This window comes from Mustela lutreola, chromosome 9 (assembly GCF_030435805.1).
Source record: "Mustela lutreola isolate mMusLut2 chromosome 9, mMusLut2.pri, whole genome shotgun sequence".
NCBI classification, from domain to species: domain Eukaryota; kingdom Metazoa; phylum Chordata; class Mammalia; order Carnivora; family Mustelidae; genus Mustela; species Mustela lutreola.
In genome coordinates, this window is record NC_081298.1 from 29,011,156 (window position 1) to 29,038,695 (window position 27,540).

Below are 27,540 nucleotides of genomic sequence, written 5' to 3' on the forward strand. Positions count from 1 at the left end.
CCTTGCCTATGGTCCTCCTCGCCAGGGCACTCTTCACCTTTCACCCTCACAAATCCCCCCCACCGCACACACACACACTCCCCAGGGTCTAGAATATCTCCCAGCAGCGGCACATCTGTTTCAAAGATTCTCCAAAATGGGCTCGATGCTCCCTAATCTACCCTCGGTCTCTTGGTTTCCCAAGCCACCCCAGTCTTCCCTCTGTATGGGCATAAACAGGTGAGCGGGCACTTGCGCGGGCACGCACACGTGTGTACACATACACACACATGCGCGCGCACACACACACAGCCCCTGCAGAAAGCCAGGGTGAGAAGTTAACAGAGACTGGAGTATAGAATACCCCATCCCCTCTCTGACCACTGGCCAGGACCCTCTCCACCTTCCTTCTCCTGCCCTGCCCCAGCCACCCACTTGTCCCCATCCTACTCTCCACAGATAATCTCCTAGCCCTTCCCTGCACCGCACCAGACAATCGGTAGCGATCCTAACTTACTGGTAGGGAGTTGCAGTCTAAGGGGGTGTGGGTGGGGTGGCTGGAGCTGGGAACTAAGCGTGAGGTGGGTGAAGTTACAGGTGGAGAGGGGAGGGAAGGACCTCTAGGAGGCAGTGTGGGCTTAACAGAGCTAAGCTGAGACTGCAGTGATGAATAAGGAGGTAGAGCTGGGAAAGGAAAGGCAGTCCTGGAGAAGGAATGGCAAATGCAAAGACCTGGGAATGAGTGCTTTCCCTGTCCCGGGAAACAGAAGGAAATTCACTAAATCTGGAGTTGGTTGTGAAGAAAATGGGTAGGGCTTTGAGGCTTGGTGAGTTGGTCCAGACCCACCTGGAGAAGGAGGTCATGGGGATGCCTAGTCAGGAGTCTGCCCCCTGGCCCGCAGAGCCCTGGATGTGGGCCACAGTCCCTTCCCCGGGGCCCACACACACTTCTAATGGCCAGATACTGCTGGGAGCCCGCCTGATTGGTGATAAATGGAGACTGTTGGAGTTTTTAACTTTTGTAATTAATATGCTACTTCTGATCATGCAGACAGAAAGCTCTCCCTCCAGTCCTACCCCTAGGAGTATAGAAACTAATACGTCTATATGGTTGTCCTTTTTTCGAACCACAGATGGGATGGTATAGTGCTTGTGTGTTAATGCCAAGCACCTGGCACAGGGCCCGGCTCAGTAAATATCTGTTGAATCAATGAGCAAAGAAAGGAACAGAGAACACTCAGCGAACCGAATCTCGCTGACCCGTGTGTGCCGAGAGTTTGGGGCTGGGCTGGTTGAGGGGGGTCTGTAGCGAGGCTCCCAGATTGGTTGCTGGCGGGCTTGGCCCTGCAGCAGGCGCTGGGAGGGGGTCCTCCAAACGCGGCCCTTTCCCCCAGCCCTGAATGAGCCCACCATTGACTATGGATTCCAGAGGCTACAGAAAGCCATCCCCAGACACCCCGGAGATCCCGAGAGGCTGCCCAAGGTACTCAGAGGGGCGTGGGGACGGGGATGAGGGTGACCTGTGGTCCCCGGGGGGGCGGGGAGGGGTTGGCGGGGGTGAAGAGGCAGAGGGGACCCCGGGCCCCTCGGCCGCCCCGCGGGGCTGGCCCTCCGTCCTGCTGTCTCCTCCCCCGCCCCCAGGAAGTGCTGTTGAAGCGGGCGGCCGACTTGGCGGAGGCCCTGTACGGAGTGCCCAGCAGCAACCAGGTATGGCGCCTCCGCCTGCCTCCTCGCGCCGCCAGGCCGGGGACTGTCCCCCTCCCGGCGCCTGCGGCTGCCCCGGCCGTGCCCCGCTCTTGTCTTCGCAGGAGCTCCTCCTGAAGCGCGCGGCCGACGTGGCCGAGGCTCTGTACAGCGCCCCACGCGCGCCTGCGCCGCTCGGACCCCTGGCCCCGAGCCACCCGCACCCCGCCGTCGTGGGCATCAACGCCTTTAGCAGCCCGCTGGCCATCGCCGTCGGGGACGCCACGCCGGGCCCGGAGCCGGGTGCGTCCCGCTGCCCCAGCGCGCGGCTCCCCACCCCGCGCCCGCCCTTGCTGCGCGCCTGACCTTGCTGCGCGCCTGACCACCCTCTCCCGCAGGCTACGCGCGCAGCTGTGGCAGCGCGTCCCCGCGCGGGTTCGCGCCCAGCCCCGGCTCTCAGCAGAGCAGCTACGGCAGCGGCCTCGGTGCGGGCCTCGGCGGCTACGGGACACCGGGCGTGGCCGGCCTAGGCGTGCCCGGGTCCCCTAGCTTCCTCAATGGCTCCACGGCCACCTCGCCCTTCGCCAGTGAGTGTCCCCGGCCCGGAGAGCTGCATGGGGCTCGGTCCTGCCCCCTCCCAGCCCAGGGCGGGTGGGGGGCTTCCGGCGACTTTCTCACCACAGTCGTGTGACCCGTCTCTGCTGTTGGAGGCCTGTCCCTCAAGCCCACCCTTCGGCAGGATCCCGGACCCTGGGGCCGGGGCAGTTCTCGCACCTTTAGTCTCTTTGCCGATTTCAGCTGCATACCTAGTTTCTAGCCCTCCTCTCCTTCTGAAAGGGGCCTTAACCCGGCGCCGGGGTATCCAGATGAAACCTGGCGGATCGCCACCTTTCCGTCTTACGCCAGGACTTTGGGGGAGGCTGGCGCCCCCTGCCGGAGGCCCTAGGGAACTAATGGCTCAGACCAAATGGGTTTCTACCTGTCTGGGGGGCGGGTGGGGAAACAGGACTGGTGGGAAGATGTGGCTCCCTGCAGTCAGCTAGGGAAGAGCAAAGGAAGTCCGTGTGGTCGGACAGCTGGATTCAGGATTTGAAAGCCCAAGTCAGGAGCTGTCATTTAGCAAGTTACTTTATTTCTTTCAGCTTCAGTTTCTTGTCTGTAAAATTTGATCAGTGTCCCCCTGCCTAGGGTGTTCTCAGATCTGAATGCGCCACTGTGCGTGAGATGCCCAGACTTAGAAAGGGTGCATGATTTCACATCCTGGGTACTGCTCTTCCTGGCTGTGGGCTTGAGCCTGACTCTCTCCTGGTGGTCTGGGCTCAGCTTCTGGGACCCAAAACCCCATATTCCCGTGTTTACACAGGCCATGAACCTCTGCTGTCTCTACCTAAACCCCTGTGTCTCCTGGCTCTCTGCTCAGGCCAGACTCCTCTTCTTCCACTTCCATCAGATTGGAACAGCATTCTTAAAGATTCTGGGTGCCCCTTGAATTCTAAACTGGTGGGGTCTAGACTACCAACCCCTCTCTTCCATCACACACACAGTGCAGTCAGAAGTGGGGAACCTACTGCCCCGGGGGGCAGAAGCCACCCCATCTGGGATCTCCCTGTTCAGCCAGAGAATCAAGAATTCTAAAGTGGCTTGAGCCCTGCTTCCAGCATCAGTTGGGAACCATGTACTTACCTAAGTGTCAGTCCCATCTCATAACCAGGTCTTACCCACATCCCCATCCATTCCCTGTGTTCTTCTCATTGAGTTGGCCAGGAGATGCCTGAAATGACATCTGTCTGCTTGGGCCTCCTTTTGGTTTTCTGCTTTGGCCACCAGCAACTCCCAGTTGGACCCACAAATCCCAGTACTACCCAAGCTACAATATGTGGTTGTGAGCTCCCAGCTTTGAAAGATACAGTACACTTTCTGACATTCGTCTCCAGCTCTCCTCAGAGCTCCATGATCCTCATCCATTAGCTGTGAGCACTGTCTTTGGGAGTGGGTGCTCCATGAGGCTGAGAACATTAATTTGGAAAAGGGGTAGCTGTTGAAGGCATCACTTTATCCAAGGGGAATTGGAGGTGGTGTGCTCTGATGCCAAAGGCAGCCTTCTCGAGCCATTGGTTTCTTTCAGAAATCGCCCACCTCATGCCAGCTGCTTGGACAGCACTCAAATCACAGCCTTATTTGTATTCAGAAGAGAGAGACAGGGAAAAGGGTTTCGATGAGAATGTAGAAAGGAGGATCCAGAAGGGCCCAAAGCCCTAGAAGAGGAGGCCGCAGGAAGGAAGGGCAGCCAGAGCCTGGTTGCAGGAGGCTCCCTGGCTATTCTCAGAGGAGCGGTGAACAGCCCTAGGTGCCCAGGAGGTCTCAAATAGGAAGATGCAAGGATATGGATTTCTGTGTTTTTGCTTAAACTTGACTGGCTGGAGGAGGGAGATACAGGAGGCCTCCAGGCCCTGGCTAGGGGTGACAAGGACCTGTGTTAAGCTGGCAGAGAACAGAGTGCCCAGTGCAGGTGTGTGGGGAAGGTTGGTAAGGGAAACATATGTGTGGAGGAAGTTAGGGTACTTGTGTGAGTTAAGATCCTGGGCAACAAACAGGAAGCTGTGCGTATCCCCCCAAACATCCCTGATCCCTTGCCCCAGCTCTGCTATGAACACTGATCTTTGACTCTAACATTGTTACCCCAAGGCCCAGAATGTTCCTTAGCATCTTGGAATCCCAGCTGCTTTCAGCAGGAACCGTGACCTGTTCTATTCCATCTATTCCATGTCGTTCACTTTTCAGGGCACCTCCCAATATTTGGTTTTGTTGCGTGTTCTGCTATTGCTTTGATTTTGACCTAGTCTGGCCCTGGTGTTTGCAGCCCCAAGAAAGGGTCTGCCCCCAGAAGGCAGTTACCGGCCCAGGACCCCAGGGCCTCCTAGTCTGCCTCTATACCCTGCCCAATACTGGTCTCTCCAGGACCCTCACTGCAGCCCCCTAGTGAGGTCTGAGCCTGGTGCCTGGGTCAGCAGCCCCCCTGGGGCCCAGTGCCCAAGCCAGGGCTCCAACCGAGCTGCTCACTCTGGTGCTGTCTCCCTGTTGTGTCTCCCATCGCCTTCCCTGCTGCGCCTGCCCCTCCCTGCCCCGCCCCGGAGTCATGCCCTCTAGCCCCCCGCTGGCCGCTGCCTCCTCCATGTCCCTCCCGGCCGCTGCCCCCACCACCAGCGTCTTCTCCTTCTCGCCTGTCAACATGATCTCCGCTGTCAAACAGAGGAGCGCCTTCGCCCCCGTGCTGCGCCCACCCAGCTCCCCACCCCAGGCCTGCCCGAGAGCCCACGGAGAGGGACTTCCAGGTGGGTGACCTGTGCTGCCCTGCTATGGTCCGGTGGAGCAGCTAGGCTTCAGGGGCTCACTCCATTCACATGTCACCAGAGCCTCAGGCTGGTTGGCCAGGTGTCTCTGGAGGATGTAGAGCAGGGAGCTCTGCAGGAGTCCCGGGGTGTCCATCTGGCTCCTACCTCCCTGGTCCCCATCGCTTTGGGTAGTCACCACTCCAGAGACTGTCCATTGGCCCCTTGACCAAGGAGAAGACTGGAATCCTGTTGGAGAAGGGCTGGAAAGCACTCCAAGGCCCCATCCCCACCTGGTTGAGCCCAGAGCAAAGATCCTCCACTCAGAGCTGGAGAAACCCCACACAGGCTGCAGGCCTTTGACCTGGGCCTCCCAGCATGTGTGGGAAGGTAGTAGGCACCCTTGTGGGGGTCTGGATCACTGAGCGGGTGGAAGGGGACTGACTTTAGATGAGGTGTAACCCAGCTCCCACTTCCCCACTTACGGGTGTAGAACTGAGACGATGTTACCCCAGCCACATGCCATTAGTGAAATGGTGGTCATGTGTCAGTTATTGATCTCCTTCAGGTCCACATCCAACTTAGCAAAGCCTGGGCCCTATACCAGGGGTATAGAGTGAGTCAGGGAGTCACCTGCCCTCGAATAAGATAACTCTTAGGGTGGGTTCATTAGGTGATTTCAAAGGACGCACAGTCTTTTGGTCTTTGGATTTGTTTGGTTTTTTTTTTTTTTTTTTTGCCTTGTTTCCAAGTTTTGATAATTATTCTTTTTTTTTTTTTTAAGATTTTTTATTTTTTTTATTTGACAGAGAGACATCACAAGTAGGCAGAGAGGCAGGCAGAGAGAGAGAGAGGAGGAAGCAGGCTCTCCGCTGAGCAGAGAGCCCGATGCGGGACTCGATCCCAGGACCCTGAGATCATGACCTGAGCCGAAGGCAGCGGCTTAACCCACTGAGCCACCCAGGCGCCCTGGATAATTATTCTTAACCTGAGTGTGTCTGGAGTTTCAAATATGAGTTTTGGGGAGCAGGGGGCCACTGATGTCTCCCACCAGCAGAGAAAACCGGTGCGGGGCAGAGGTTTTGGCAGGGGAGGGGAGGATGGAAGTGATGAATTTTGTGGATATCTGGGAGGGAGACACGCCCCTGCTGCATGAGGGGGGTCCATTCTCCAAGATGCTGACCTTTTTTCTGACTTGGTACTCTGTTTCCTCTCCCTGCGGAGGAAGCAGGGCTGGAAAGTGGAGCCCAGAGTCACCTCTTTTCAGTGAGGGAGTTAGGCAGGCAAGGGCCTGGGGCTGCACCTAAGAGGTCCGAGGGGTTCGCCTCACCTAACTGTTTGCCAGGAACAGGAACAGCCCAGCACCTGCCAGGCTCCCTGTAGCTCTGCGTGCTGTCTCCCGCCCAGAGGCACACAGGCAGAGAAGGTCCCCAGGCTGCACGGAGCTTATGGTTCCTGTCTTTGCTTACCACAGACCAGCCTTTTGAGGATTCCGACAAGTTCCACTCTTCAGCCCGGGGGCTTCAGGGCCTGGCATACTCCTAATCATGGTAGGTCTCCAGCTGGGCCTTGCTTCCTCCCCTGGCCCTGCGGAGACTCTGCAGGAGACTCTGCAGAAGACGTTACCCAGGGTGGGGCCCTGGGGTCCAATTCTCTCTCTCCAGGGCTTGTCTAGACAGCTGTAAGGGCCACACAGCCAGCTCCCCCTCCCCACCCCAGTGGCCCAAGCTGAACAGGCAGAGAGAAGGGGTTTCCTGTCCCCTTACAGCCAGCCTTTTTCCAGAACTTTCTTGTCTCCCTCTCCCCACCAGGTCTGCCAGTGTTGCCCCCACTGAACCCGGACTGGAGGTCCCTCTGGGATACACACTCACGTCCTGGATGGCAGCACAGACAGACGCTGAGCCAGGGCTTCGGGCGGACATCCACCCAAAGGCCTGAACAGGCCACCCTGTGCTTGAGGCCTCCAGTCCCACAGGCTTCTCTCACCTCCCTTCCTCGGGGCTGGTCAGAAGCCTTAGCACTGTGCTGATGCTCTCAGCAGGAGAGCATCCCAGGGGGGTCCCGGGATGCTGGGTTTTCCTCACTGGGTCAGTTCCTCTGGAAGAGATGGACCTTGTGCAGACCGGACCATCAGGCGACAGGAGCAGGGGATGGGGACCATGAGGAAGAGGACAGCTCAGGGAGAAGTGGCCTGGGGAGGTCCTGTTTGTATCTGACCCATCTCAGCTGGCCCAGCATCCCGACCTTGCTCCAGGGCAAGAGGTGGTGCCCAGCAGCCTCCCAAGGCCTGCCCAGGCTCCCATGGAGCTTCCAATGGCTGCTCGATCCCTGTGGCTGCCCCCTCCTAGGCCCGCACACTCATGCTTGCCACATATGAATCCCACCAGGGGCTTTGGGCATGGAGTGTGCAGAAGAGGGAGTGCCAAGCCCCCTAAATGGTGGGTCTTCCTCCCAATGGCTATCTTATGGACTCTGGCCCCACTCACATATGACTCTGGCTGGCCCCATAGTACCATGGAATTGGCCTAGCTGCCACTGGCCTCACATTCTGCTCTGCTGAGGTTGGAGAAAACAGAACAATAAACACAGCTGCAGGTGGCCACCTGGCCTCTTTGGCCTGCTTCCTTGGCGTGGGTCTTCTTTTCTCAGTGGTTCTGCTGTTCTCCTGGGGCCCCTCCCAGTCATGCCCCTGGGTGGCCTTCTCACACATCAGGCTTTTTCAACAGCCCCAGAGTTCAGCTGAGCAAGGATTACTTGCCCCACATCTGCTCGCAAGGACCATTGTGGGTGGTGGGCAAGCTAGCAGGCCTGGGGTCCCAGGACGTGGGCTCCACCCCAGGAGCTTAGACTGGGAGCATAGTCTGGCCACAGAGGACTCCATCCCCCAGCTGCTGTCTGGCCAGGCCAAGGCAGGGGTTGTCAGAGGACTGCCCAGGAACAAGAACGGCACAAACAAAGCGCCACTCGGTTACACAGAGGCTCAGAAAAGAGATCCACTCTGAACGAAGGTCATGGGGCCAAGGTAGGTCAGGGTAGGCTTTTGGCCCTAAGGTTGCCTGTTTGAGCAGATCTCCACCACCTCTGCCCCCAGGCCTAGGCACCTTTGTCTCTCCTGTCTCAGAGTTTGGGAGGAAAGGTAGTAAAGAGGTAGTTAAGTAAATAGGCTCATTTACCCCATCCCCCTTCTGGAATGAATTCCTGCCGTCCCCTGAGATGTATCTCCCAGATCTCAAAGGTCTGCTGGCTGACTCTGGAAGCCACTCTTTTGACCCACTGTCCAGGGAGCCTAGCATCCAGCTCCAGGCCTCAGGCTTACTCTCTTCCTGGTGGTCCTCTTTGGCTCTGGCTTCCAGAAGCTCCACAGCCCATGACCATATGCCCTGGGGTCTTCTGGACAAAAGACACTTGCCAAGGCAGATGGGCTGCTCATGCCCTTCAGAGGCCTCCACTGCTTTCTCTTATGTTCTTGGTCAATACCTGGGGATTCAGCTCACTGGGGGCCCATGACCAGAAGAGGCTTCCATTCATCTCCGTGCTCCCCTAGCCTGCCCCTCTGTTCTTGCTTCTAATCCATGTTGCAGAGTCCCAGAGCCCGCCAGCCCACGCCCTGCTCCACACAGGCTCCAAGCGATTCCCATAGCCCAGGTCCCGCCCAGGCTAAACACCCAAAGAGCTATAATATGTCCTGGATGCAGGGGGTAGCTGGGTTGTGGTCACACTCTGGTCCCTGGGGTGGGTCAGGTGCACAGTTGATAGAAATAGGATGTGAGATCTGTTTCAAAGATCTCAAAACTGTCCTCAGACCACCATCCAACTCAACACTGCCCACCCCCTAGTGCGCAGAAGGCAGGACTAAATCAGTGACTAAATGCTGGCTTTGGATGAAACAATTCATACACTAAGCCCTAACCCCTCCCTCCATGTGGTGTTTTTGGACCTAGGACCTCTAAGGAGACAATTAAGGTTAAATAAGGTTTAGTTTAGTCTGACAGAACTAGTGTCCTTGTATGAAGAGGAAGAGACTCCAGAACCTTCTCTCCACTATGAGGGTACAGTGAGGAGTCCATCTATGGGCCAGAGAAAGCGTCACCACCTGGAACTGAATCACTGACCCCTTGATCTGAGACTTCTAACTTCCAGAACAATGAGAAGATATGTTTCTGTTGTTCAAGCCATTCAGTCTCTGGTATTTTGTTATGGCGGCCCAGGCTGACAAATACAGTGTTCTTTCCCACGTGTCTCAGTTTGGATTCCCATAGAAGCAGAACCTGAGACAAGTTCCCTGCTGGAGAACTCTGGGAGACAGTATAGGGCACACTTCAGAGCTTCCCCACCGAGTGGCAGAGAATCTGGGGTACTGATCTTCCAGCCCTCTGAAGTTGCCTGAGGACTAATCCCAGGAGCTGCTGACCTCTCTGGCACTTCTGGCCTGCCCTCCCACCTGCAGAGAAAAGCCACCAATTAGGGTTTTGTTCTAGAATGTTGTGAGCAAGTACCAGAACCGAACTGTAAGTCCAAAGGGATATGGGCAAGGTGCCAAGAGCCTCTACTTAAAGCCCTTTAGAGAGAGCATCTTTCCAGAAAGTCCTCTGCCTTCCTCCCTCATATATTTTCCAGAAGAAACAGGCTGTTGTGTTCTGCATCCTCCCCTATAGATCTGGTAGCCCTGGACCTGGCAGCCGTTGGGGCTGCATTTAACTCAGACAGGACCCGCTGTGGACAGGCTCCACTGACTCAAGCAAAGGTAGACACCAGCTTGGACAAGCCATCCAGCTGAGTATTCTGCAGAATGCTCTTCTCCCCCACCCCCCACCCATATGAGTGGGGTCCCTCTTCTTGTCCCAAAAAAACTCCCAGAAAAATGGGAAGGGCCATGCATCAGGGGAAAGATGGTCTTTTCAATAAATGATATTGAGTCTATCGCATATTTATATGAAAAATTAAACTGGACCTCTACCTCACACCATATACAAAAATTAATTATAATGGGTTGTGGATCCCAATGTGAAAGCTAAAACAATAAATTTCATGCCTTTCAAGATGGACTAGAAGGCTTTTGCCAAAACCTCCAAGGTTTGTTTTCCCACTGCATGATCAATTTTATTTTTTTTTTTTAGATTTTATTTATTTATTTCATAGAGATCACAAGTAGGCAGAGAGGCAGGCTTGGGGGGTGGGGGAAGCAGGCTCCCTGCTGAGCAGAGAGCCCGATGCGATGCAGGGATCCATTCCAGGACCCTGGGATCATGACCTGAGTCGAAGGCACCCCTGCATGATCAATTTTAGAATGAGGCAAGTATTAAACATGTTTGAGGTGGTTTGAATGGACCGTCGGAATATCCTTTCTCTTTCCTAGGATGACTTCTCTAAATGGGAAAAAGTTCATGCATCATAGGGTCTTTCCCCCCTAGAAGAGACAGGCTCTTCACAATGATTCGCCAAAGCTCCTAGCTCCTGAGCCTAGGGTGGCCACCTCCTGCCTTCCTACCCATACCTATACCCTTGAGCTTCCTTCCTATGCCACCGCTCAGTGGCAGAAACAAGACCCATCGGAGGATGGAAGGAAATGAGCCACCTTTTTGAAGCTTGAAGTCTGATGTTCACAAGAAGACCCCCAACATGAGGGTCCTAATGAGTGTGCAGCAATGACCATCCCTGTGGACTCATCTTCCTGTTACTTCCTGAACCTTCTTCTCTTCACACTCATTGTGAGATTTAAAGAAAATTGTTTTTATTTAACTAATCTCTACACCCAATGTGGAGCTTGAACTCATGACCCCATGATCAAGGGTCGCATGCCTTTCTGGCTGAGTCAGCCAGGTGCCCCTCATTAGGAGGTTTTTACCAGAACTTCTTAACTGAATGTAGTGTAAGTTGTCAAACTTTTCTTTATGGTTATTGCTTCCTGTATCATTTTAAGAAATCTTTACCCACCTACAAATTAAGAAGATATTTTTGAGTATGGTGTGAGCTAGGAGTCAAGTGTATTTTTGTCTGGATAGTCACTTGGCTCAAGTCCGTTTATTGAAATGACCAACTTTTACCTCCTGCTCTGCAATTGGCACCTTTATCATGAATCAAGCCACCATTTGTATATGGTCTGTTCTGGATTCTCTGTTCTCATCCATTGGTCTTTTTTTTTTTTTTAAACTTTACACCAATACCACACTATCTTAAGTACTTAACTACTTGAGATTTGTAGTAAGTTTTGAAATCTAGTATGGCAAGTTGTCCTATTTAGTTTTTCATGATTATCTTGGCTACACTTGGTCCTTTGTATTTCCATATAAATGTGATAATCAGTTTACTAACTTCTATTTTTCAAAACCTATAGAATTTTCCTTGGCATTGCATCTGTAAATTTATAGGTCAGTTAATGGAGAATTGACACCTTTAATATACTATTTCAATCTATGGATATGGTATATCCATTTATTTCTATCTTTTAAAACTTCTCTAAGTAGTACCTTATAGACCTCTGTCTTATACATCTTTCACTTATTCTTCAGTATTTGATTACTTTATGCTATTATAAATAACATTTTCTTGATTTCGCTATTTCTCATGTGCACAATTGATTTTTGAACAATAACCTTATACCCAGCAAACATTATTAACTCATGTATAGTAATACTTTATCCGTAGATTATCTTGGATTTTCTTAACTACAAAGGACAATTTTTTTTTTAAGATTTTATTTATTTATTTGACAGACAGAGATCACAAGTAGGCAGAGAGGCAGGCAGAGAGAGAGAGAAAAGCAGGTTCCCTGCTGAGGAGAGAGCCTGATATGGGGCTCGATCCCAGGACCCTGGGATCATGACCTGAGCTGAAGGCAGAGGCTATAACCCACTAAGCCACCCAGGCGCCCTACAAAGGACAATTTTATCTCTTCATTTCCAGTCCTTGTTTCTTTTTCTTGCCTAAATGCACTGGCTAGACAAATTCATTGGTCATAGACAGTTCATTGTTGAATAAAAGGAGTAATAGCGGACATCTTTGTTTTGTTCCTGATCCCAAAGGCAAACTTTGGCTTTTCACCATTAAGTATCACATTTGGTTTTATAGATATCCTTTTATTTCTAATTTTCTTTGAAATTTGTAAAATTTGGGGGCACCTGGGTGACTCAGTGGGTTAAAGCCTCTGCCTTTGGCTCAGGTCATGATCCCAGTGTCCTGGGATCGAGCCCCACATCGGGCTCTCTGTTCAGCACCGGGAGCCTGCTTCCTCCTCTCTCTCTGCTTGCTTGTGATCTCTGTCAAATAAATAAATAAAATCTTTAAAAAAAAAATAAAATTTTTAAAAGTTTGAATAGATGTTCAAATTTTATAAAATGCTTTTCTGCAAATATTTGAGATAATCACATGACTTTCTCCATTATTTTGTTGACGTGCTGAATTACAGTCATTGTATGTCTAGTGACAAACCATTGCATTAACTGTGCAATTACTTGTTTCATGGTAAACTCCATCCTTTACCCAGGAGATACCATTTGTCATCAGGGAGTCCATTCCCTCTCTCCCTCCCTCTCTCCCTCTCCCCTCAACCCCTCTCTCTCTCCTACTCTCCCAGAAGGCACTCATTGGCCCTCACCTTCCCCACTTCTCAGGAAGTTAGGCCTCTGGGAAACAAAATGCAGAGACCAGCAGACCGCCCTGGTATTTCAGCCTGCTGTGCTGCCTTCTGGGACCCGGCCTGCAAACTCAACAAGAACAAATGTAAATTCAAGTCTCTACCTAAGTCATTCTACCTCCACTCTAACCTGCCTCTCCCCAGCTGGACTCTTGGCTCTGGGTCCCCTGTACTGGATTTCTATAAGGGCAATCTTGGGCCATCCATTCTAAAGACCTGCCTCCACCTACCTCCCCAAGGAAAAGGGGGCCAAACCTTGCAGGGGAGCCAAGTGGCAGCCCTGGGGGGATGGGGTCACTCTGGGTTCAGAGCTTCCAGGACTGCCAAGGGGAATGGTGGGAGGGTTCTGAGTGCACAACCCCCCCCTGGAGACAGAATGGAAGAGATTTCCAGACTCTAAAGATGTAGAAGAGGCTTCTCAGCAGGACAATAATAGAAACAAGACCTTTTTTTTTTTTTTTTTTGCACATTCTTTAGGTAATTTTATTCCTTGAGAGAGGAGGGGTCAAGTGTTTAAAAGGGGAAGGAAAAATGCCATAGCAGGTCTGTTGTTTCTTGGGACCCAGCATCTCTCGGCATCTTGTCTCTTCAAAGCCTTTCCTTCCCCGTCCCCTGCCGGCCTGGGAGTGAAGGCAGCTCCAGAGGCCTCCCTGGCTGTGCAGTGGGCCCCTCAGGCTGGCCTGCCAGGGCTCCGGGGAGAGGGGAAGTGTGGATGTGTCCCCATGGCAAGGTTGTAAAGGGCTGTCTGGCACTGTGACCGAGGGACACTCCAAAGTTGGCAGCCATCCCAGGAGTCCAGGAAAGCCCTCTGGCCTGGGCCCCTGTTCCTGTTGCCTCTCTTGGGGTTCCGCTCACCTGGGAGCCTGGCTCCCCTCCACACATCCACCCACTCACCCAGCGTCTGAGTTGACCTTCGGGTGGTGGAGGAGAGTCTGGCCACTCTGGGGCTGGCAGGGACTCGAGCTCAGCCAGCTTTGGCTTCTGTGGTAAAAGCCGGTTTGTCTGGGGCTGCTCCCTAGGCTGTTCTTGGAGCCAGGCCCAGCAGGCCCCCTTGCCAAGATAAACTGTGGCTGGTGGGGGTAATCTGGTGGAGTAGCTGCTGAGCGGGCCCAAACTTGGCAGGCCTCTTGGTGGTGCCCTGGCCTGGTCCACAGCGCAAAGTCCCACAAGGTCCCGGGGGCAGGCCAGGCCAGGAGCAGGGACCGAGAGCCTACTTGCTGGGCAACTCTCTGCCCTCTTTGTTGATAGAGGCAGGGACATTCGCTCTCTTGGTCTCAGCCGGAAACCAAAACCTCAGAATGAAGCCTCAAGGTTGACCAAATTCCTTCAAACCTACTTCCTTGTGGGAGCAGTGCTGTAGCAGAAGATGGCGGAGAGGGGGTCGCAGGGAGCTCTAGGGGCCTGTGTGCATGCTTGGGGGTGTGTGTGTGTGCAAGTGCGGGCTGCCAGAGCAGAGAAAGAACCCCCACGAGGCCTCTGCTGCTGCGCGCGGTGTGAGGGGGCTATGCCGCCATTATGCCTCACGTTCACTCAGCACTTGCCACCGACTCGTCCTCTTAGGTGGGATTCCCTGGAACGGAGCTAAAATGGGGATCTGGGAGCATGTGAAAGTCTTCCCTGGAAGAAAAGCCGTGAGGGAGGCAGGACAGGGCCGGGCCAAGAGCTGAGAACGATCCCAGCAGGGAGCTCTGGAGCTTGAAGTTCACCCCAGTTGGACCAGGGACAAGGAGAAAGCTAGAATACCTCCAGGCCAGTCAGTCCTTGGTCACAGGCTGCCAAAGCAGGACAGAGCATGGAAGCCCTGTGTCAGGCAGCTCCCAGTTGGCCAAGAGCAGTATTTGGGGGAGGCCGCCAGCTATTAGCAGACAACTTTCCCTTCAGTCAGGGGATGGGGGCACTGGCTGCTGAGAAGGTTCTCGATGGGACAGGAAGGGCCTCCACCCTAGCCATCTCTCGTACCTCCAGAACAGGGGCTAAGCCTTTGTGGGACCACTATTTCCTGGGTGGCAAGCATGCCCCTTGTGTTTCCTGCTGGGCTGTTTGGGAGTGTCCCGGGCTTTGACAAACAAAGGGGAGGATCTGTGCAGGGAGATGGATGAGGCCGGCAGTGCTCAGCAGCAGAGGTGGACATGTGACCAGGGAAACCTTAAGAGCGGTCACTCACTGCCGGGGTGATGGGTGGTTGTCTCCACTGGCTCTGCTGACCCAGGCCCCAGGCTGTTGTCCCAACCCTCTTGTGCCTGTCGTTCCCCTCCCCAACCAAGTTGGGCCATTTCCTTTCTCACCTCCCTGATCAGGTAGCACCCTCAGCAGGTCCCAGTCTCTGGACTGGGGAGGGGGAGTGCTGGCAGTCTTGCTGTCCCTTTAGTCTCCTTCTAAGACATCATCTTGGCATCAATACCTGCTTTCCTTGGGCCTTCCCTTTTCATACCCAAGAGCCAATTTCCAAAACACAACAAAAAGCACTGAGCCTGCTCTGTTCTCCCTCTGAACTGCTAAATCTGAAATGTACACAGAAAGGTAACTTTCTTTGCCCCGAAGTCAACTTTATCTGATATTCAGGTAGCCACTCCTGTAGCGCCTGGCTGGCTCCCTGCCTGGAGCGTGCAGCTCTGATCTCAGGGTTGTGGGTTCGAGCCCTGTGTTGGGTGCAGAGATTACTTAAAAATAAAATCTTTAGGGGAGAAAAAAAAGCCTCTCCTACTTTCTTAATATATCCTTTTCCAGGCTTTTACTTTCAAGGTGTCTGTATCTTTACACTGAAAGTGAGTTTGATACCGTCTATAGCGGTGTCCCATCTTGTAATCCACTCGGCCAATCAGCTGGGCACTTAAGTGTACTTTTCATTATGTATATTAAACTCTGATGAATAAAAACAATCTTTTTGTTCGGAAAAAGGTGACGCTGTACAAGGAGAGCTGGAGGTGGGAGCAGAGAGATGGGAGATGGGGCGTTGAATTCCTCCCAGTAATCTGAGACTGAAAGTATGAGAGAGAGACAGACACAGCGACAGCTCAAGAAAGAGAGACAACAGAACAGCCCAGCACTGGGCAGGCTTACCTAACAGGAGGCTACCTGGATGTCTTTGTGCTGAATTTACATGTTAGTAACTGCCCCATCCCTGACCTTACAAACTTTCCTCTGAATCAGTGGGCTGGGTGCCTGATGAATGCATTTCAGAGGTTTCTTTGCAAGCTAGGGTATAGTTAGGCTGTTTTTGTTTGTTTGTTTGTTTGTTTTAAAGATTTATTTATTTATTTGACAGACAGAGGTCACAAGTAGGCAGAGAAGCAGGTAGAGAGAGAAGGGAGGAAGCAGACTCCCTGCAGAGCAGAGAGCCCGACGTGGGGCTCCATCCCAGGACCCTGGGACTTGACCTGAGCAGAAGGCAGAGGCTTTAACCCACTGAGCCACCCAGGCGCCCCTTGTTTTTTTGTTTTAATTTTAATTTCTTTAAGTAATCACTACACCCAATGTGGGGCTTGAACTCACAACCAGGAGATCAAGAGTTGCATGTTCCACCGAGCCAGCTAGGCATCCCAGGTATAGTTAGATTTTGCCAGTGGGTTGGAGATTACAAAGTGGCAGGAAGGGAGAAATTATTCTGCTTCAGGCTCTGGCCATAGCAAGTGGTCGCAAGTGATCCCAGGTGGCAGCGGGAGGTCTGGAGCCCAGTTTCTAGGTAAAACTCCCTTCTCTCTTTTCATCATCCAGCTCTTCCAAAACTTTATATCCAATGTCCAGCATTTCATTTTTCTCTGCTTGAAATCCCTGAGTGAGCGATTTCCCTGGCAAGACACAGGCTGACACATAATTTGCCCCTCAGTCTAAAAGAAACGAATCAAATCTTGTCATTTACCAACCCTCTCCAAAAATGGCTGTCGAAAGAAATTTAAACATGCCCAGCTATCCTCTCTTCCTTGGCTGGTCTCTCCTGCTTGGAGCTCTCTGTCCATACCCCACACTTGGTTCACCTCCCATCAACCCCTCGAGAACCTTCACCTCTGTTGCATCCTTGATGTCCGAGTCCCTGCTGAAAGGCAGTATTTCACACCCAAGTATGTAAGCCCATCTGTGCTCCCACAGAAACCAGCCTCCGCCTCAGCATGCCTCACACCGCACGCACTGAACTATCCCCTCTCTTCGCTGGGAGCCCCAGGAGGTTGGGAGGGCCCGGCTTATCCTTGACTCCTTGCATGCTTGGCCCTGAACACGGTGCCTTGTGATGGCTGGAGGAGCTGCTCTGGTAAGCCCTAGGTTCAGGAAGAACCCAGGCGGGATCTTTCCACACCATTTCTCCAGACGTCAATCGACGAACGCAAGCAAATATGCGAGGAATAGGATCGGGGAGAAGGGGAAACTGAGGACTGGCCCAGCGGCAGGACCTGGGATACAGAGACCACAGGAAGACTGGCTGAGGTGCCAAGTAGCTTTAATGAGCCTGAGCACCTCTTCCCCCATTCTGTCCCTCCCTCCTTCAGTTCCGGACAGGTCCAGCCTGCCCAAGGCTCGAGGGCTCTTCCCCTGGACACATGTTAATTCTTCTGCCCTCTCAGCCGCTCCAGCCGCCTCCGAAGGTCTGGGGGCACCTTGGCCCCGGCTGCCAGCAGCTCTCGAAGTCTTTGCTTGGGAGTCTTGGTGAGGTGGAAATTGCAGGGCACTGGGCCCTCTTCAAAGGGAACCCAGCACTTCCTCGTGGCTGTGTGGTAGCCCTCAGCACTAGCAGTCACCACATAGTCCCCTGGGGTCAGCAGGCGCCAGTAATCCCCGCCCCATGCTGACAGGAGTGAAGGACAAGATCAGGATCCGGGGACTCTCTGCTTCTGACCCAGCCGAAAGCTGACCCCTCCCACACTTCTGTCCTCCTGTCTCCCACACACCTGTCGTGACGTCATGGTTAATCCCTTCCACAGCAATGACAGCATCGGCAATCCCCTGCTCCGTGTCTTTGTCCCGCACGACTCCCGTAATGCCCATTCTCACCTGTGTGGGGGTGGGGGGGGGGAAAGGCTATCAAACCTTCTCCTTCTGCTTGCGAATGTGACCTTCACTTCATTTTCTGGCTCTGTTCCGGGCAAAGTCGGGGATGGCAGGTCTATGCTCCTAGGTGGCCACACTCTGGTAAAAATAACTCCCAACTGATAAACTGCAGGTGGACGGGGAGCTATGAACACCTGGCTGGAAAGCCTGTCTTTGGGTTTCCCCAAGTTCAGCAACCTTCGGTATCAGGCTTATCATTTTGCAACCTTTGGAAATTACACTTACGGAACAGGAAGCACCCATGCCAGGGTCCCCCCACCCCCCTGCCTTTGCATAAGGGGTCTCTGCTGGGAACAGTTCTCCTGGGACAGCTCTGGGACAGCTCTACGGCCCAGGGCTAGACAGCTGTGGACTCATCTAGAGTCCTGGCTCATCATGTCGGAGGCCGTCCTGCTGGCAGACTGTGCTTCCCATGGGGACCGTGGGAGGCCCCTCAATGGGAGCTGCAACCCCGGGGGGACAGCGGACAAGACGGCAGCAGTGACATGGGCAGGCGGGGGCAGAGCAATTCAGATCCCACCTGTTCCAGGTAGGTAAGGAGGGCTTCTTTGTTGTTCTCCCACTCCTGGGGCAGCTCGTTCTCGTGAGGAAATTTGTCACAGGACAGCTCCACGGTGATCTCGAAGCAGTTGGTGTGCAGGTAGCTGAAGTCATTCATACCTAGGGTTACCACAGAGGCTGGAGCCTGGGGGACAGGGGGATGGGAGCCCGGTCCTCCTGGGGCCCTCCTCAGGAGCACACTTCCCCGAGGGCATTGACACTAGGTGGACGGAGCACACCGCCTGACAGGGGCAGGGCTACAGGCACAGGGCTAACTCTATCCTGAGGCACATACTCCCAGGAACCGTGTGCCAGTCGGCGCCGTTGATGATGTTGCCGAGGGAGGAGAAGTCCTGGCTGTGGCAGGGTCGGCGGTCTGGGTCCTGCATAGCCCAGTTAGTGCCTGCATAGACTGTGCTGAGCCAGCGGAACACAGCATCATCGGGGGTGGGCGTGAGTTCACGGGCGGCCCACGGGGTCCGGGTCATGTCGAATGGGTAGGACACCACAAGCTCACCCCCGTGGAGGTTGGCACTCAGCACGAAGGGAATCCGCTGCATCCACTCGATTACGGCTCGCGTTTCGGGAGCCACCTAGACAGGTGCGGGTCAGACAGGGGTGGGAGACAGAGACAAGAGCCCCCCGGGGAGCCCTCCACCACAGGCCCAGAATACTCACAGTGGCGTTGGGCAGGGTGTAGTAGGTGGGCAGGGGCAGGTGATGATTGGGGACGGTGTCAGGCACCAACCCATCATCCTCTGCTTCCCACAGGGGTGTGTTGAGGTCAGCAAAATTATGGTTAAGGTCAATGCCCTGCTGGTTCCAGCGGCCCTCGGCCCAGCCTACCAGCTCCGAGCCCTGCACGGGGAGCGGCTTGTTCAAGCCAAGCGGGCACCAGTGCAGAAGGGGCAGGGCGGCCCTCAGCCCAGCCAGCCTACCCGGCGGAAGGCAGTCTCATAACCGTCAGGATTCATGGAGGGCAGCAGGTGAATACGGGTCTCAGTGAGCAGCCGGGTCACTCGCGGGTCCCCTCGCAGGTACTCGTGGCACAGGAACTGCATCAGGAGCAGGAGCAGCTCCCTGCCCAGTGCCTCATTGCCATGCATGCCAGCCACGTAACGCACCTCGGGCTCTCCTGGGAACACGGTGGGGGGGTGGGGTGCCGGGGTTCGGAGCTGGCGCATGCGCACAACCCCACCCTGCGCCTGCCTCTCCCAACTCAGAACCCGCCAGTACCCAGCTCGTGCTCGCCAGGCTGGTCCGACATCTCCATCACATACAGCTTCAGGCCCTGGTGGCTCTTCCCGATGCTGTAGACGCGGGTGATGTTGGGGCATTTCTCGTTCACCTGCTTCATCAGCTGGAAGGGCAGAGCAGTGTGGGGTGTGTGAAGATCAGACCCCAGGGTCAGATCCCACGTGGCCGGGGAAGGACTCACAGAAACCAGTGGTGGCTCACACACGGGGACATATAGGAGAGGAGAAGTAGCAGACCAGAAGGAAGGGAAGTAACATAACCAGGGGAACTTGGGGGTAGAGTTTAGGGGTCAAGGGGAGAAAAGGGTGGGACAGTGGGGAAGTGGGGACATGAGGACAGTCCTAGCAGGTTAAGCCCTGGGAAGGGGACCTAAGATCCGCCGCTCGTCTCTACCCCGGCTCATAGGGGTTATGTCTGACCTTCCTCATGGCCTTGTAATTGTGATGCCGGAAGTCCAAAGGGTCAGAGGATCCCAGTGCAGGGGCCTTAGGGAATAGGTCATTTGGATCTGGTGGAGAATGAATTCATGGTAAAGAGGATCCATGTTGGAGTTTTTTTTGTTTTGTTTTTTTTACGATTTTATTTATTTATTTGAGAGAGAGGGAGATAATGAGAGAAAGCATGAGAGAGGGAAGGGTCAGAGGGAGAAGCAGACTCCCTGCCGATGCAGGAAGCGATCCTGGGACTGCAGGATGAGGACCTGAGCCAAAGGCAGTCGCTTAACCAACTGAGCCACACAAGTGCCCTCCCCCCGCCGCTGGAGATTTTACCCTGGCCATCCAGCCCTTGTCTGACTGCCCACCTGAGACTGGGCAGGCCAGGATCTCTGCCCGGAGGCATGACGCGCCTCCCTGAAGCCAGGTCTGGGGCAGCAGGCGAATGAAGCGGGCCACCTGGGGCTCGGGCAGGAGGTTCAGCACTGGTGTCTCTGGGTCTGAGTTGGCAGGAAATACCTGGGGACATCAATTGCTTTGGGGGGACTGCTCAAAACCCAGCAAACCTGGCCCAGGGCCAGAGAAAGAACTCAGGTCTCTAAGCTCACCACCAAACCTACGCTGGTGGGCTCAGCTGGAGACTGGCACTCTAGGACAAATACAGAGTCACTGCTAACCGGTAGCCCTTGGCAGCCAGGCTTTCTGGCTTGCTCATAGCTTATGAAATAGACCAATAGGGGCCCATCACTCAGCAGCAGCCAGCCCCACACTATAGTCTGGTATAAAAAGGGGTCTGTGAACTGGGACAGCCAGAGCCATGTGGAGGTGAGAAGTGGGTTGGAGGCCCATCACCGGAGAGGGTGTTTCAGCAGGAAGCTGTGGCGTGAAGTGGGGCCCATCCCGTGGAGAAAGTACCTGGGGAGGATGTGGGCACGTTCCCAAGCAGCTTAGCCCCCAAGGCTGCCTGGTGGGTGCTACCCATTCTGACAACCCCCTTTCTCCTAGGATGCACATCCATTCCTTGACCTCAGAGAAGCCTCAGCCCCACCCAGTACCCTACACGGTGGGGGGGCAACCACCACAGGGCCACTCACCGCCTCCATCCCACTGCTGCGGTTCCTACTCCCCCACCACGTCTGACTGTCATTGCTGAACTGGACCTTGTATGATGTGACCCAGTCGTACCTGGGGCAGGAAGCATGGGGAGAGATCATCAGTGGCCCCAGGACACCCCCCCCCCCCGAGTCTGCCTGAGACTTCCTGGACTGGGCTAGTCTGCCTCACCTCCAGATGGAGTTCCTGCCCTGTGTGATGATGCCTGAGAAGCGGGTGGGGTGCCTCGCATCCACCTGAAACCACGGCTTGGTGTCCTGCTGCTCGGCGCACCAGGCCCCGTCATAGAGGTCACCATCCTCCAGGCCTGACTGTGCACAGGACAAGGTGATCAGACCCAGCTGAACAGGAGAGAGCAGGCCAGGGATGGGGGAAAGGGAAGGGTAGGGAAGTTGTTCTAGGAGGTGCCCTGCTCAGAACCAGGGCTGCTGACCTGAATGTTGAGCCGTCCCCGGTGTGGTCCAAGACCGAAGGACTGGCTACTGGACGCCTCGAGCTGGCTGTCTGAAACTCGCAGGGACTCCAGGCCCAAAGGGGGACAGCCTGGGGCAGGGACAGAGCAGTGAGATGGGACCAGAGAGAGCATCCAGGGAAGGTAGGAAGCCGAGCCCATGCTTGCCAGTGCGCTGGGGGGCATGCCTACGCCTCTGAGGCCAGAAGTGACATGAGTATGCACCCCAGGGGCTGCAAGTCTGGGCAGGTGCAGCAGTACCTGGGTCCTGCTCCTCTGGGAGGTCAAGGGCTCCTGTAGTGGTGGTGGTCACCGGAGGCCTGGCAGTCGCCATGGGTCTGGGGCGAATTAGTTTCTTTCGTTTTTTCATAATGACCTTCTTCTTCTTGACGATGCGAACCCGGACATGTGGTTCTGAGGTCCCTGGAGACCACGGAGGCACAGAATGGCCAAGGGAGTTGTCTGCTAGCCCAAGAAAGCAAGCCCCAGGCAGCAACCCCCCAGCCCCTGTATCTAAAGACCTTAGCGTGGACTTAAAGTCTGACCCCCACCTGCCTCTCCCACCACTTCCGTGGCTCCTTCTCCTTGACATGACTGCATGTTTGGCCAGCCTCATCTCCAACCCTCTCCAGTGGAGAGTTCCACCCAGCCCCTAGGAACTGATGGGTTGCTCCAAGGAGCTGAGTTTGGCCTTGGTTGACCCTCTCCATCATACCATCCACCACCCCTGATCTTATTGCTCAATTCCCAGTCTTTGAGTTTCAGCCCAGGAGCCTTCCTTAGCCCTAGACCCAATCTCGTGCTCCAAAGCCCAAGCTGGCCTCTATCGCTGCATTTGCCCCCTGGCCTGAGATGTCCTGTCCTCAGACTGCCTGCCCCAGTGCTCGGGCTTTCCATGGCTGGACCTGTGTCCTGCTTGCCCCGTAGTACAGCACCTTAAACAGGTTGGATGTTTCTAATTCCCCTCACACCCAGCCTCCACCCGGTACTTCCAGAACGGGCTGTACATTTTTGCATCTGGTGACCCACGCCTTTCCACATACAATTTCCTTTTCCTCCTCTCTTTAGCTCTTCCTGACTCAGAGAGATCCACCTTTCAGGACCCAGTTCCACTTGCCTCCTCTGAGAAGCCCTCCTTGATTGCCATCCTTTTGCCATCCTCTTCCAGGCACTCACAGCTGAAGTCAGGAAGTCAGGCAGCCTGTCTCTCCCCGACCCCTGCTAGTGTCCCATTCCTCCAGGCAGCTGGCAAAAAGGACTCTCCTGCCTTGCTCTCTCTCTTTCCTTCCAGCCCCAGCCCTCAAGCTCTGTCCTAAGTCTAGCTCTGCACCTTTTAAATTTTAGTCTCAGGGCTTTTGTCTGTCCCTCTTTCTCCCCTTCTCCTGGCTGGGTCTCAGTTTCCTCATCAGTGAAAAGGTTTGGGGCTGGAGAGGCAGCATCCTACTGGCTCCATCCCAAGACTGCTGACTTGGTCTGGCTGCGAACTAGGGTTGCTGAGTCAGCAGCCATAGCAGGGGGGGTAGAGAGGGAGGGAGGGAGGGAGGGAAGGAGTGGATGTGTGAGTGTCCGGAAGGGTCGGCACACAAGCTCCAGGCAGGGGGAGTGTGTGAGTTCGTTGTGTGCGTCTGTGTCTGTCCGGGAAGGGTGGGCACACAGCGGACGGGGGAGAAGGTTAACCGGCCAGCCCGAGAAGCGGGGGGGCCCTCGGTCGGGGCGCTCACCGTTATCCTTCCCCGGGGGCGGCTGGACTGGGCTGCTCTGCGGGGCCGGGGTCGAGCCACGAGCCGGGCTCCAGGCCTCGGTCGTAGCGGGCGGCGCAAGTCCCAGCACGGAGGTGCCGGGCGTCGGCAGACCCAGACCGACGGCAGGCGCGAAGGTGGCCAAGGCGAGCAGGAGACCCCACATGGCGGGATCCAAAGGTGCGGACGCGCGGGGCTCGCGTTGGTCGGTGGGTTCGTCTCTTCCTGCCCGGTGCTCTAGAGCCCCCCGCCCCTTCCTGCCGCCGCCACACGCCCCCTGCGGCTCCGCCCGCCCACAGCCCTCTCGCTGGCTTCGGACCCTGGAGGGGAGGGGATATGAGAGGAGGGGAGGGTCCAGGCGGAGCGCGCGGGGCGCACCCCCGGAGCGGCCTCCCGGGGTCTCCGCACCCACCGGCCCAGCCCCGCCCCATCCGGCGTCCCGAGCTCACCCGCCCCACTCTGGCGCTGCGGTCTGCAGTTCGCACAGCCCCTCGGCACCCCTCCCTGATTTCACTAAACCCTGTGAGGCGCCCGGCCCACAGTGGGCACCTACTTTGCACCGTGTACCACGCCGGGCGCTTTGCACATGGCCTCTCAATCAAACCTCATTTTACAAACAGGTAAACTGAGTCTCAGAGCTCCCTACTGACTTGGCCAAGATAGCACAGCTGAGAACTTTGGGGAGGAAACTACTACCCGAGAGGGAAATCCATCCAGAGCTACAGGCCCCCTCCCAGGGCGGATGGGTCAGAAAGAAGAGGGGAAACCGAGGCACGGGGTGGGGCGGCGATCAAGGGGAGGACCAGCCCGCCCTCCAGGAATCCTTCTGAAAGACAACTCGAGGGGCCCAGCCAGAGACCGCGCTTCCCACCGCCAACCCCCTCCTCCGGCCCCGCCTCTCTTCTCTCCTCCTTCCCCTTCCCTCCCCTCCTCCTTTGCTCGCCGGCTGCCACGTTCCGGGGTTACATAACTCGAGGAGAGAAGCCGGAGCAGATACCCAGACGGCTGGGGACTGAGGTGGAGGGACCCGGCCTGATGCTCGCCAGTTCCGCCCTCTCCGCCGCCTCCCCTACCGCCGCCTCATTTTCCTCTGGGGGCCGGCAGCCTGGGTCTCTGCGGGCGGGGGCTGCCCCAGATCCGGGGATTCCAGAGCACAGAGCCTTTCCCATCCCGGTTCGCTAGCCCTCTCTAACTCCCCCACGCCAGATCGCCTCCCAGAAGGATGGCAGTGGGTCCGCTCCGCGCCACTGGCCGGTGCTTTGTACTTGCGAGAAGCCCGCTGGGGAGATACTGCCATCCCCACCAAGGAAGCGTTGCCCAGACGTGGCCAGGAAGCCTCTGGAGCGTGTGCCGCCCTGAGCGATGATTTTTATTTTATTTTATTTTATTTTATTTTATTTTATTTTATTTGTAGGGTCTCTATGTAAAGAATCTGAATCACCCCAAATCACCATACCGACGGCTCAATCTCACGTGATCTCTCGAAAGAAATCCCACGCCGAACCCCTGGAACTAGGTCCCCAGGGGCGACCTCACAAACACCAGCTCTGGAGCCCCTCGAGGTATCTGGCCCAACCCCGAAAGGAGTAACCGGGATAGGGCCCATGGGGTACCTCTTCTGCCCTGGAGCGCCCTACCTGTATAGCTAGGTCCCAGGCACCAGGGGGAATTAGAAAAAGACACCAAAGGAGCGCCAAAGCCAAGGGTTCAGGAAGCGCTGGGTTCCCTGGGTCAGGGGTAGAAAGACAATATTGTACACTGAAGTTTCCTCCGGGGGTGTGAGGTCAGGACAGGCTCCCATAGAGCTAGAAGTGAGTCTGAGCAGGTCCTGAGGGCTGCTCCCCTTCCTCGAAAGCCCAGTCTGGCCACTACTCTGTCTCTGGCCCCAACCTCACCCAAGTTTGCCAGGCAGGTGTGAGGGGGTAGAGGGGGGACCCGGCTAGAACATCTCAGCCTCCTGAGGCTCCCACCCACAGCAGCTAAATCAGGTCAGGTTCTTCCTCACTTCAGTCCCTGGGGGCTCACCTGTGAGGCCCTTCCTGACAGAGTTCTTCCCCACCCACACCTTTCCCACCTCAGCACCCTGGGCTCTTCCCCTGGCTTGCATGCCTCCAGCGCACTGGCATCTTAGCAGTACCTCCAATGCACCAGCCCCATCCAGCCTCAGGGCTTTTGCACTGGTTCGCCAAGTTTGCGTCCTGGTCCTACAGATTGCTTTTCTGAGTATTTTTTTTTTTAAGATTTTATTTATTTATTTGACAGAGAGAGATCACAAGTAGGCAGAGAGGCAGGCAGAGAGAGAGGAGGAAGCAGGCTCCCTGCTGAGCAGAGAGCCTGATGTGGGACTCAATCCCAGGACCCTGAGATCATGACCTGAGCCGAAGGCAGCAGCTTAACACACTGAACCACCCAGGCGCCCCTACAGATTGCTTTTCATTGTCACCTGTTTCAAAAGCCTTCGCTGACCATTCTGGTGAAAGCAAGCCCCATCCTCTACACACACTCTATCCTCACACCCCGTTTTATTATCTTATTTGTCTTCAAGGCTTTCAACACTGTTTGAGATTATCTTGTTTTGTTATGTGTTATGTATTCACTGTCTGGGTCCCTGCTCCCAGCAAGGTTAAACAACACCCCAGAAGAGCTTTTTGTGCCCAGATGTTCACCGCTCAGGGCATAGAACAGCACCTGGTCCCTAGTCAATGCTCAAAAATGATCTGCATAAGGGCATTTGGGTGGCTCAGTCATGTAAGCATCCAACTCTTGATTTTGGCTCAGGTCATGATCTCATGGGTCACGAGATCCAGCCCCAGTCAGGCTCTGTGCTCAGTGGGCTTGAGATTCTTTCCCTCTGCCCCTCCCCACCACTTGCACTGCTGGCTAAATCAATCATTCCTTGGGTGGGGGGCAGAGTATCTGTGTAATATATTCAAGGTTAGAGAAAACTGAGCAGGGATAAGGTGGACTGACTATCCCCAACAGCACGAGTTTCTGTGGGAGAGGAGATGCCAGGGCAATGAACTAGGAGACCTGACCCCCACAAGGGACTGGCAGGATGGCCACTCCCGGCCAATCCCGTAGGGGCTTGGAACTGTGGAATGCTGGTACCCTCTATTACCTCTGTTGCCATTTCTTAATTTTTCTATGTCTAAATGTTATCTTTAGGTTTCCTGCTATGGAATTAAGGATTTTGCTTTCCTACCACCCTCCCCAACACGTATCTCCAAGCGCACAAACAAACTCCTTCCATCCTTCCAAAGAGCTAAGTCACTGGAGTCAATATTCAGTGCTTATATTATGACCATGTAAATATTATTGTCCAACTTTGTGTGTTTCTGAAGTTAGCAATTGCTTTGTTTTATCATTTGTTTGGTTTTCTAGGCATCGATTACTAATTTAATCCCAAAGCGACCAACAGAACTGAACATTTTGAACATCTCTAAAAACCAGAGATAATCTCATTTTCTCCTGGAGACATGCCTCCTGGAGCATCTGGCTTTTGATTCCAGCCCGGGTTGTTTGCTTTCTTCACTCGGAAGCACAGCTGACACCCTGAGCCTCTTTCATCATTGCTTTCCTGTGTTTAGCCTCATTTCTTGACTCCCATATTGTCCCCTTAGTTTAATGCCTTGTTATGCTGAGACACATCCTCCAGTAACTTTCTAGAAAAGAGTGTATGTGAGGTCAGATTTTTGAGAATGTGCATGGCTTAAAATGTCTTTATTCTACTCTCATACTTGAGAATCATTTGGCCATATCTATGTTTTTAGGTTGGAAATTATTTTCCCTCAGAATTCTGCGGGCATTGCTTTATTACACTGGGAGGAGCCAGAGCAAAAACAATCAATGAATGGTCCCAAGAGCCAGGGGCATTGGCTCTTTGTCAATGTCAAGTTCACCAGGCTTGAGTCTTTGGACAGGGGCTGCTAGAGGTAGATATGCTGCCTGATTCCTGCATCTCCTCTCTGAGGGGCTGTATGGCCACCAGCCCCAACATTTTTTCCTCGAAGTATGATATGTGGACAAGGATTCTGTTCTTAGTTACGATCTCTTTCACTCTAGCCTCGTAAGTCACTAATCTGAGATGGGCTGGAACCTCTGTAGCCACCAGCCATTTACTGATCATCATGGGGATAGGCTTCCTTTTCAGATGATCAATCCCTTCCTTATATGTTCATTTGCCTTACTTTCATTCTCAGAGGGGAACTCTAACTTTCAGTTTGGGGGTTACTATGGTGCAGTCCTCTTACATTATCGGTGCCGTTTCTGGAATCTCAGTACATGGAGCGCTTCCCACAGACCACAGGGCTTAGAAACAGCCCCCTCCTGCCCCACCCTATAG

At 54.6% G+C, this 27,540-nt stretch overlaps 2 protein-coding genes and 1 long non-coding RNA gene across 8 annotated transcripts in view; 2 read left to right on the forward strand and 1 right to left on the reverse strand.

Moving 5' to 3' along the window:
• EBF4 (EBF family member 4) overlaps window positions 1–7,593 on the forward strand; it is a 57,921-nt gene extending 50,328 nt beyond the window's left edge. For 2 of the 6 annotated variants that reach the window (XM_059133768.1, XM_059133769.1), the window contains 7 exons: window positions 1,374–1,462; window positions 1,621–1,686; window positions 1,788–1,965; window positions 2,061–2,249; window positions 4,797–4,994; window positions 6,466–6,541; window positions 6,803–6,943. In XM_059133768.1, coding sequence (XP_058989751.1) covers window positions 1,374–1,462; window positions 1,621–1,686; window positions 1,788–1,965; window positions 2,061–2,249; window positions 4,797–4,994; window positions 6,466–6,536 — 791 coding nt within the window. In that variant the 3' untranslated portion in view covers window positions 6,537–6,541; window positions 6,803–6,943. Of the gene's footprint in view, window positions 1–1,373; window positions 1,463–1,620; window positions 1,687–1,787; window positions 1,966–2,060; window positions 2,250–4,796; window positions 4,995–6,465; window positions 6,542–6,802 lie in introns of all 6 variants that reach the window. The other 4 variants (XM_059133766.1, XM_059133767.1, XR_009344626.1 and 1 more) reach the window with 3 other exon arrangements.
• A 9,456-nt stretch (window positions 7,594–17,049) lies between these two features.
• Window positions 17,050–23,364, reverse strand: CPXM1 (carboxypeptidase X, M14 family member 1). The gene is made up of 14 exons (XM_059133771.1): window positions 23,181–23,364; window positions 21,721–21,882; window positions 21,442–21,551; window positions 21,180–21,319; window positions 20,990–21,080; window positions 20,264–20,414; window positions 19,881–19,969; window positions 19,441–19,564; window positions 19,143–19,339; window positions 18,883–19,062; window positions 18,500–18,797; window positions 18,185–18,324; window positions 17,505–17,607; window positions 17,050–17,401 (listed from the first exon to the last, which is right to left on the reverse strand). The coding sequence occupies exons 1-14, from the start codon at window positions 23,362–23,364 to the stop codon at window positions 17,160–17,162; spliced, it is 2,211 nt and encodes a 736-aa protein (XP_058989754.1). The 3' UTR covers window positions 17,050–17,159.
• Window positions 23,247–27,219, forward strand: LOC131807965 (uncharacterized). The gene is made up of 3 exons (XR_009344627.1): window positions 23,247–23,378; window positions 24,613–24,760; window positions 26,364–27,219. It is a non-coding gene; the product is annotated as an uncharacterized LOC131807965 (long non-coding RNA).
• Window positions 27,220–27,540: the final 321 nt, after the last annotated feature.